At 40.2% G+C, this 11097-nt stretch overlaps 1 protein-coding gene across 1 annotated transcript; it reads left to right on the forward strand.

The window, feature by feature from the left end:
• The first annotated feature begins 1475 nt into the window (after window positions 1-1475).
• Window positions 1476-9657, forward strand: LOC139300487 (NLR family CARD domain-containing protein 3-like). The gene is made up of 12 exons (XM_070923603.1): window positions 1476-1501; window positions 1752-2072; window positions 2206-2258; window positions 2390-2626; window positions 2897-4784; window positions 4895-5068; window positions 5304-5471; window positions 5862-6035; window positions 6127-6297; window positions 7232-7405; window positions 7552-7601; window positions 8336-9657. Exons 2-12 carry the CDS (start codon window positions 1900-1902, stop codon window positions 8854-8856), a joined length of 3783 nt encoding a protein of 1260 aa, XP_070779704.1. The 5' UTR covers window positions 1476-1501; window positions 1752-1899; the 3' UTR covers window positions 8857-9657.
• The last annotated feature ends 1440 nt before the right edge of the window (window positions 9658-11097 follow it).

Genomic DNA, 11097 nt, shown 5'->3' on the forward strand with positions numbered 1-11097 from the left:
ACTAGCTTTCCACCCTCGCTCCACTCGTTGCCCACGGTGTCCCTCACTTGTCTACATGGTTTGGCCGGCCCAGTGTCCTCTAGCTTGCAAACCGTTCAACAAATAGCCCTCTTGATGGCAACCAATCAAAGTTACAAATCTCAACCTGTGACTGTGACAATTGAACGAATGGCTTGCGCCAGAACATCGTAATGGACGTTGTGTTGCACCTTCAACCGCCACCAAAGAAATGGTTAAATTGGTTAAGTTGTTTTATGTGTTCATGATGTCTTCACTAACTGTAAATGAAGTCTCAACCCACCTGTGATATGCAAACAAATATTATATTTCCTGATTCCAAACTGCTTATATGGGAGGAGCTAATATGAGCAATATGTTTTATGTAAGTTGCTTGGCCATTCTTTGGTTATATGAGTACCTTGACTAATGAACGGTGAAAACACATTTGTACATGGCAAACAGTCTGCACATTGTAAATGAGTAGATTATTTTACTATTTATTACTATACTAGTATATTACTATATACTATTTATTATTTATTAAGTATATGCAAACATAATTTGTAAGAAGTTCGGCTGGACTGAAAGTTTTGTAAATGACGTTCTCGTCATTTCTAAAAGGCAAGGCACACTGATAAAGGCAGTTCACACAATAAATGTTACTTGAATTGACATTGGGCTAAATACTTTCACTTTCCCTCTTTAGCCCATTTGTCCTACAGACTGTAGCCTGAGTACACTTCAAAGATGTTGGTATCATCTGCCATTCAAGTCATTTAAAATGTGTATTTTGGGAAGAAGGAACAGCTTCCTTTCTGAACAAGACTAATAATTCTGCATCATGCATCATATGAACCTAATTCACAAGTTAATTTTTAGTGAAACGTCATGTAAAGCCAGTCAAGTGTGGACTGATGCTTATGTTATAGGGTAATGGAGTGTTGCTGTTACTGTTTGTTCTTGTGTTTTTGTTAGTATAGCACTGCCTTAATTTCTCTGTTTATGTCAAATAACTATTCACATGGATGTGATACTGTAGCTTCACCATACAGTGATTAGACCTCAGACCTTAATGTACCCAAGTAAGATGCCAAAATGCAGCACAGTTCAGTGAACTTCTGGCTTATTATTAACAAAGGAGAGCTGCCAACTGTCTGGCATTAATGTATGATGTTGTGATGTAAGACGATAAACTAATCTGGAATACACACACACACACACACACACACACACACACACACACGCACACACACACCACTCAATAGAAATAGCAGACTAAAACTGGAACAGTTTTGGAGTTGCTGTGCTGCAACAGCGAAATCTCCCTAACCCGGACACACACACACACACACACACACTCACACACGGGGATCCGCCCACCAAATGCTCATTTCCTGTGCATGACTGGTATTGTACAGTGAGTTCATACACCCACAGGCGCTGAAAATGCAACATGGTCTCATTTACTGCTGCAGTTTACCACAGGACCTCAGACACAAAGGTAAAACAACACATTTTATTGTATCTGTGCCTCTTTGTGTGTGTATATGAAAATAGATATTTATCTTGACATGTACCAAAAAAAAATGAAGACGAATAGTCCAGTCAAACATCTTATGTGTTTTGGTTAAATCAAAAGCATGAAGACTTGTTTGAGAGTTGTCGAGAATGAAAGTACAAATAAAAACTTTTAATTTCTCGTGAACAGTAAAACACAAGATGGCTCCAGAGTTTTACTTTTACTTTTACAGGCACATCTACGGTAAAGCCACTGCATAATGAGCTGGGGACAGCAATGTTTGTAATGGAGCATAGTACATAGTGCCAACGGGAACTTGTTGACATTTAGATACTTTACAAATGAGAGATTCACTGAGCAGACACTATTGAAATGACATCATGGGGAGCCAATGCTCTGCACCGAGAAGGCACTCTCTGCAGGAGGAGGGGGAAGCCATGAAGGGGGAGGAGACTTTGCAGAGGCAAGAAACTTCCTCTGAAAAACTGGGTTGTAGTGAGAACTGCAACGCTCTGCCACAGGAGTACACTGTGGTTGAAGTTAACACCCCAAGGTGAGAATTGCATCATTTTTGCATTGACACTAAACCAGTACTACTGTGTGCATAAAGAATGCTTATTACTAATAGTTGTACGCTGTGTTAACTGTTAAATCTGTAAAGCAGAGTTGTTTTTGTCATTTGCCAGCCCTAGCCTCTCTGAAATGCAGGATTCTGCTTCAGCCACCACGGAGGAGGAAGGTGAGTTAAAGTTAATGGTTTGAGGAGCAAACACTATCTTGATTTCACAAGAAAATGACCATTCATTCTGCTGTATACTTATAGCCATGTCCAAAATAAGATGTGCCGTCATGTGTTTATCTTTTTAAAAGAAGCAAAGTGGGTGGACAACAACAGGGCTAAGCTCATTCAGAGCGTCACTTTGGTGATGCGAATAGCGGATGAGATGGTCCAGCAGAAAAAAATCCATAATGAGACGTACGCCAACATTAAGGCTGCCGGGACCAGCCAGGAGCAGATGAGGGAACTCTACATGGCCCTCACGTCTGTAAAAGCCAAATCTGCCTTTTACAGAATCCTCCAGGACATTCAGCCACAGACATGTGAAAGTATGTGAGGTCTTTCTGATGAGTTGAGATGACTTTGTCTAAAACATGATAATATAATATGTATAATGGTCAGTGTAGCAATAAACCGACATGTGCAAATTTCAGATACTATACAGCCATGAAACATTGACTCAGGAATTTCCCCCTCTATTTAATGGCATAGCATGCTGATAGACCTTGTTGCAATTTTTTAAAACATTAACCAGATCAAATGCACCACACAGTTCTCAGGAAAGTGCTCTGATTATGTTTCCAACTCTTTCGTTGCAGCAGAAGATGTCGTCAAAGAAGTCATCCAAAAGCACAAAGCATACCTGAGGGAAAGGTTCAGATATGAGTTTGAAGGCACTGAAAAAGATTGTAAGGATGCAAAATCATTGGATAAAATTTACACGGAGCTTCACATTGTACAGGGAGAGAGTGAACGTGTCAATAAAGAACATGAGATATGGGAGATTGAAGATAAGACGAGGAATCAGACAGCAGAGGGCACTAAAATCAACTGCAATGACATCTTTAAAAGCACACCAGGAGATAGCGCGTCGTCTGGGCAAGGCAGAAGAGACGTGAGAGCTACCAGAACTGTGATGACAAAAGGAATTGCTGGCATTGGAAAAACTGTCTCTGTGAAGAAGTTTATCCTTGACTGGGCACATGGGAGAGCCAATCAGGACTTTGACTTCATCTTTGTGCTACCATTCAGGGAGCTAAATCTGGTCATAGATGATCTGCTCAGCCTTGAGGCACTCGTGAGAGACTTCCATCCAGAACTTAAAAACATAGCAGTTGCAAGAATATTTGCTAATCACAAAGTTTTGTTCATTTTTGATGGTCTCGATGAAAGCCAACTTCAACTGAATTTCAAAACAACCAAAAGATTGACAGATGCTACCAAAGAGGCATCAGTGGACATTCTGGTGACCAACCTCATCCGGGAACATCTTCTTCCCTCCGCTTTTGTCTGGATAACATCCAGACCAGGAGCAGTCCAGCGCATCCCTCGCCAGCACGTGTACCAGTGGACTGAGGTCAGAGGATTTAATGATCCACAAAAAAAACAGTACTTCAGGAATACAATTGAGGACGAGGCAGTTGCTGAAAGGATCATTAACAACATTATGATGTCTCGAAGCTTATACATTATGTGTCACATACCTATCTTCTGTTGGATTGCAGCGAAAGTTCTTGCATATTTGCTGCTAAAAATGGACAACACTCATGATGAAAACAAGATACCCACAACTCTTACTGAGATGTACACACACTTCCTTTGCATTCAAATGCAGGTAGCATCCGAAAAGTATGACAAACAGAATGAGTCTGATTCAGACCTTCAAGAGATCTTCAAGTCAAATGAAGAATTCATTTTGAAATTAGGCAGGATGGCATTTGAACATTTGAAAAAAGGCAAAATCATATTTACTGGCAGTGATCTGAAAAACTATGGCATTGACATACACAGAGCTGGGGTTTACTGTGGGCTGTGCACAGAGATATTCAAAGAAGAGAGCGTGTTCAACGCAAAGAAACTCTACTGCTTTGTGCATCTGACCATTCAGGAGTATTTTGCTGCTCTCTTTGTGTACCACAGTTTTGCAAGTAAAAAAATTGATTCTCCAAGCCTCAAGGATTTCCTGTTAAAAGGGTCTGAGGAAGAGCTCAAGTCTATGTTGGACGCAGATCCTGTTGATTTACCTTTGGATGAGCTGATTGAAATTTCAATAGCGAATTCAACTCAGAGAAAGACAGGAGAACTGGACATGTTCCTTAGGTTCCTTATTGGCATGTCTGTACAATCAACGCAAAACCTGCTTCAAGGCCTGATTCAGCAGACGGAGGAACACTCTACCATTGTTGAGGAAATCAGGACAAGTCTACTAGAAATAGACTTAGGGGACTGCTCACCTGAAAGATGTCTGAACCTTGTTCACTGCCTAATCGAGCTGAAAGACAGTTCCCTACATGATACTGTGCAGAAGTATCTGAAACCAAATCACGATCCAGAGACACAGCTCACCCCTGTCCAGTGCTCAGCTCTGGCCGACTCCATTCTGACGTCAAATACGCCTCTAGATGAATTCAACCTGAAGAAATACAGACCATCAGCAAAAGGTGTTTTTAGGCTTGTCCCAGCGGTGAGGAACAGCAGAAAAGCAATGTGAGTTTGAGTACACAGTACACCCTTATAATTTGCCAGCATGGCAAATTAATTGTATGCATCTAAAACTTTATCTGATCTTGAATGATTGTCTTTTTTAATTTCTGTAGAATCTCAGGGGTGCATCTCGATGTTTGGCTTTGTGAAACAATCTCCTCAGCTCTTCGAATGCAAAACTCCGTGCTAACTGAACTGCACCTGATAAATAATTACTGTCATGAAAAAGGTGAAAAGATCTTGACTGATGGACTGAGAAACTCCCAATGTAAACTAGAAGCTCTGAGGTTAGTGAAACTGTTATTTTTTCTGTTATTGTTTTGCCTTTTGTCTTTACTTCCTCTTTTTTTAGTACCTTATGCACTTTCAGTCAGTGTTGCCAACTTGTTTGCCATGCCGGCAGCATGGGCTTAGAGATGACAATGTTGGTTGGTCCATCGACCTGTCAGTTAGTCAGTTCACCACTTTTGTCTGGACTGAAATATATATGTGACAATTTTCCCTGTTTTTGTTGTCTGTTAGTCTCTCAGACACGAGATTCACACAAGAAAATCTTGAAAAGTTGGTATCAGCTCTCAAATCAGTCATCTTGAATCTAAGAGAACTGGAGCTGAGTGGCAGCGTACTGAGAGGTTCATTATGCTCTGTTCTTTCTGTTGGGCTCGGCAGCCCTAAACTGGAGAAGCTCAGGTCAGTCTCAGACATATTGTTCCCCAAAACATCAAAGTATTAATGGTGAATAAAAGGTTCTACATCTGATTTCTTGGCTATGTCATAGAAATGATGTATTTGCTCTACAAAGATTGTCATCCACATCGTAGGAATAGCTGTCCTGCTTAAACAGCCAGTCAAGTTGTCTTTGAATGAATACTTTTTGATAGATGTATCACTGTTGTTAAAGCTCTTTTACTGTAAGCTATGTTTACCATATTAACACTGAATCAAATTTCTCTGTAACGTAAGAATGTACTTTAATGCAGCTTGTTGTTTTGATCACGAGGCAGTTTGGTAGAGCTGGACAGTATGACCTATTTATATATTTACAATTTAACATAATTTTTATCACCTCTGTACCAAAAGACTGAACCGAAATCCTAGGATTGCAGACATCTGCAAGGAGTTGGTGACAGCGCTCCCATGCAACACATGTCACCTGCGAGAGCTGGAACTGAATTACACCAATATGGAAGACTCTGAAATGGAGATCCTCTCTACTGGGCTGATGAGCACAAGCTGCAGTCTGGAGGTATTGAGGTAAAAGACTGCATTACGTTGCATTGCATTTAAAAAAAAAAATCTGTATAATGCCAAGCAATTAAATTACACTCCTACATCTGCCATTCAGTCTCCGTCACAACAGACTCACTGAGAAAAGCTGTGAGACGTTGGCCTCAGCACTCTCCAAGGCTTCCCACCTGACGGAGCTGGACCTGAGCTACAATGACCTGCAGGACTCAGGAGTGATGGCGCTCTGTAAAGCACTGATGGACCCACACTGTAGCCTGAAAACACTAAGGTCAGTGTAATAAATAGCTCTTATTCACTTTGACTAATTGACATCACTTTGTACCTGGATTCAGCCTTTTGCAATACACCAACACAACAGCACTGCTCTTTAATGCAATGTTATTTGCATTCAATTTTAAATTGCATTTGCAATTTTAAAAACAAACAAGTATCTCATGGCGTCATACTGAGAAGTTTATTCATCAATGAGGATAGAGTGTGTGAGGACTGGTGTGACATACAACTTTACCTCTAAGAGTAATTGTACGGTGTCCAGCACGTTTCCTTTATTTACAAAAGCTGAAAATGCTCACGTATAAGTTATCATGACAAGACATCGTAGTAGCAATTTACATTAGCAGGATGCGGATTATTTGATAACAATGAAAAGATATAATGATGCTAGCATTATCCTTGAAGGCAGTGGTTCCCAACCCTTTTAGCTTGTGACCCCTTAAAACGATGTGATGTCTGCTTGGGAACGCTCTTCACAGGTTGCATTTGTGTACTGGTTGTCACTAGTTGAACCAAAAAGTGGATTTTCCCTTGTTTTAATGATAATTATTAAAAGTAAAATGATCTCATAATTCATAAAGCTAACATTACAGGAAATTCTCAAAAATTAATTATAATTTGGTGTAGCAGATACGTGTTTTTCTGCTGTGACCCCTCAGATTTATCTTGTGACCCTTTGAGGGGGTCCCGACCCCCGATTGGGAAGCACTGCTTTAAGGGTAACAGTGTTTTGCTCCTGCTTCTTTTGGTCTGCCTCGTGCTCTGACTGTGTCAACTTGTGTGATATATGATGCTACATGTCCAAAGGGCAAACCTGATAAATGATCAATGATCAAAATCAAATGGGGCCCATGTCATGTTAAGTGATAATTGCTGCTGATAAGGGCATGTACCACACGCCTAAAGTGTCAGTTGTTCAATTTCTGTAGGCTGTCGTTCTGTAAAGTGACAGGAGATGGATGTGCCGCCCTGGCCTCGGCTTTGAGGTCTGACCACTGCAGCCTCAGGGAGGTGGACCTGAGCTTTAATCACCTGGCAGATGAAGGAGTCAAGCTGCTGACTGAAATACAGAGGGATTCACACTGCAGCCTGGAGAAACTCAAGTATGCTCAAACCGGCTGTCTAACTGACTCACCCCGATCATTAGTCCAAGATTAATTAGCAAGATTTACTTTATTCGTTTGACTTGAAGTGTATATGCGACAATATTTTTGATGTTTTCACCTGCTGTCCCTCTGTTTCCCATCAGTGTGGACCAAAATGAAGAGTGCTGGTTTGACTTGAAGCTACTGAGACAGTGTAAGAATATAATTATTTTTAATGAAATGTTGAAGCTGTGATGTTGTAACATGCACGCATGTTGCAAGGTTTGTACAACTCTGAAAACATCTTTCAAATCTGGATGTAAGAATATCATGTCAAGTGGAGGTGACTTATCTACATGGGACTATGGTGCTGGCATCACTGTGCTATATTGCTGTGTATTTATTAAATGATATGTATCAGGACTATCAAGCTCAGACCATGGCCACGTCCCACAGGGATAAAGGTGGTCTGTTTTTAAGTCATTGTTTTTCTCCTTTCATTCTTTGCAGTAAGTTTAACTCATGTGAACTCAGCTATTATCTGGCCAGCATCTGACACCTGACATCTGTCAGCCAATCAGGAATGAGTATTTTCTGGTATAATGCTTTTTATAAAAAGTGTCACGCAGTTCTTTCCGCTCTACATAACTTCCTTAGGAATGAGTGACTGTACAGAGATACTCAGATACTGAGCGTCATGTAGGAGCTGGTCTGCATTCTTTCTGTACTGGAGTTACAGCATTTTAAAAACAAACAAGTATCTCACTTGGGAAACAACTAATGCAACCAAAATTCTAACTGCATGTCAAATGAAAAGCTGTAAAAACACATGCTGAGTAAAACAGCCGTGTTTTAAGTTTGATGACAGAGCATATTCACACTATCCAGAGGGGTCTCACGCAGCAATAGTACTCCACTGATGAATTGTTTTTTCTGTCTTGATTGCAGATACCTGTGATCTGACACTGGACCTCAACACAGCAGGCAAGATGATCATTTTGACAGAGGAGAACAAAAAGGCAACACTTGTCAATGAAAAGCAGCCATATCCTGATAATCCAGAGAGATTTAACGGCCATCAAGTACTGTGTGAAGAGGGTCTGACTGGCCGCCATTATTGGGAGGTTGAATGTGATTCTTCAGCTGATGTTGGGGTGGCATATAAAAGTATAGACCGGGTGGCAGACTATTCATCTGAAATTACTTTGGGCCAAAATGAAAAGTCTTGGTGCTGGTTTCATAATGGGAGTTTTTATCATAACAACTCCTGTCAGGAGTTTATGGACTGTGTTACAGTCAGAAGTACCATAGGAGTGTATCTGGACTGGCCAGCAGGTATTTTGTCCTTTTTTGAGGTCTTTCCTGATACACTGACCCACCTGTACACTGTCCGTACAACTTTCACTGAACCACTCCATCCTGGCGTCAGTCTGGAGTACGGATCAATTTACCTCCGTAAAATAAAGTAATTAAAAATCTTTGTGAAAAAAGTGCATGTACAAATGTACAACTAAAGAGAGCCAATCTGTGCTGGCTACATGCAAACACAGTGATACAATATTTGATATAAAATAAAACTAAACATTTGACAATTGAAACAACAGGGGCCATAAAGTACAGAACATACATTGCACACTGATACAACGAGGATTCATTAACCCACTGAGCAAAAGAGGAGAAGCACTGAGGAAATATGGCCCACAATACATTAAATGATTGTCAAATACAGGATTGTTAAACGTATTCAGTTTCTGCTATTACTGTAAATAATGCACACACTCCCACATTGTACATGCATGTCATTAAAAGATCTGGCTCACACAGCTTGTACTGGCCAGTCTGCGCTCCTTCTCACAGTACTCTCCCTCCTTATCTCATCTGCTTTCATTTTTGTAAACTGACATGCCTGAATTTGTTTATCTGCAAGGTTCCTGCTTGAATGTGATTTTTTATCATCTTGACAGGTGAGCTAACAGAAAAAAAACAACTATCAAATAGTACAGTGGCACATTCAGGGCAAATATAAAATCCATTTTGATCTCTTAAAATCTATCCTTTTGATTGCACCTCTGATATAAGTGAAACCATTGGCACTGAGAAAGACACTCTCTTCTCTGCCTCTTGAATATCAGTCCTTTTTTTGCATGTTTGCCTGTGGGTACATGCACAGGCAAACATATTCAGTATTGTATGTACAGTATGTCGAAAGTGGAGGTGACCTTTTTTTTGTCTTATTTGAATGAAGTCCAATAAAAGCAGCATTCTGGAGATTCTTTGTATTTGTGTGTGTACAGATTCAAGCAAAGACAAATCTTAACACATCTTAACAAGAGCACTCCCACCCTAACTGAATGTCAAAGATATGGAGGGACGGTTGCTGTTATTACACACAGTACGTGCATAGATAACCACAGATAGATAACTGCCTCCCACAGCATTCACAGCACACTGCAGAACACTTTGGATGCACAGAGGAATCTGAAAGTAGCTGTCTAGTCAGTTTTTAATAGCAGCAAAGAGTGACAAAAAGATACAAAAGAAAATATGACATATACCTACCTAAAAATACTATTTTGTGATGATATCCGCTGAAAAATAATTTACTACTAATGTTTACAGGAGAAAGAATTTAACAATTTGAGGAGCATTGAGAATAACTAAATGTGCTTACTTTACCAAGCTGTAGGCTAATCTTGATGGAGGGAATTAAACTTAACTCAATAACCACAAAGATACATGTTTGGATATTCCTAGATATTTTCAGATAACAGTGAAATATGAGGGTGCAGAACACAAATGGCCAAAGTAAGAATGCCAGTTCTAGTCCTTTAATTGCAAATGTGCGTGTGGTGGTGGTTTGCTGATTATCCCCTCTGCTGTTCGTTTCTTCACCTTATGTTTCTCCCCTGGTTCCTTTCAGTTGTCAGCAGAGTAGGAACCTTGTTAGCGTAACTCAATCAGAGGTGCACTGACACACACACACACACATCTCTACACTCACAGATAAACGTGCCCACACAGATATGAACACACAAACAGGTTTGGCATATTTGGAGAGACTTAGAACACAGTGACAAAAAGGAATAGTTCGACACAGTGGGAAATATGCTTTTTTGCTTTCTTTGCAGAGAGTTAGATGAGAAGATAGATATCACAGGGCTAGCCTTCTCTCTCTGGAGGTAACAAATCCACCCAATAACTTCCTCAAGGTTTATTATTATTTCATTATGACATAGTTTGGAATTCTATTTCCAAGAGCATGGGTGGAACTGCAAATGAATCACATATAACTTTATCAAACAAATAACAAATATATCAATCAAATGCCTGTTGGCCCTATCATATCTTTTCTATGTAATTTATTACAAACGAATCTGAGGTTTAGCACAATCATCCAATATCATAAATTTGTCTGACCATAGGATTGCCTCCTTATAACCCAGATCCCTCCCTAAATAAATATTAGTTTTATCTTTTTAGTTACACGCTCTAACTTACACAAACCACTTTGGGTTATTTTTCCACAGTATAGAAGCATCAACCTAGACATGTAAGCCTGATCTCTCACGGTCCTGCTGCACTTCACACTGTGTATAACTGCCATTGCATTCTAATGATGTAACACTAGAGGGGGATGCTAAACAGGATATGACATACCAGGCCAGCCGATGGTGCAGGCGTGTTGGCTTATTGTGTGTATGAGTGTGTTT

The sequence above is a fragment of the Enoplosus armatus genome, chromosome 17, assembly GCF_043641665.1.
Source record: "Enoplosus armatus isolate fEnoArm2 chromosome 17, fEnoArm2.hap1, whole genome shotgun sequence".
Classification (NCBI taxonomy): domain Eukaryota; kingdom Metazoa; phylum Chordata; class Actinopteri; order Centrarchiformes; family Enoplosidae; genus Enoplosus; species Enoplosus armatus.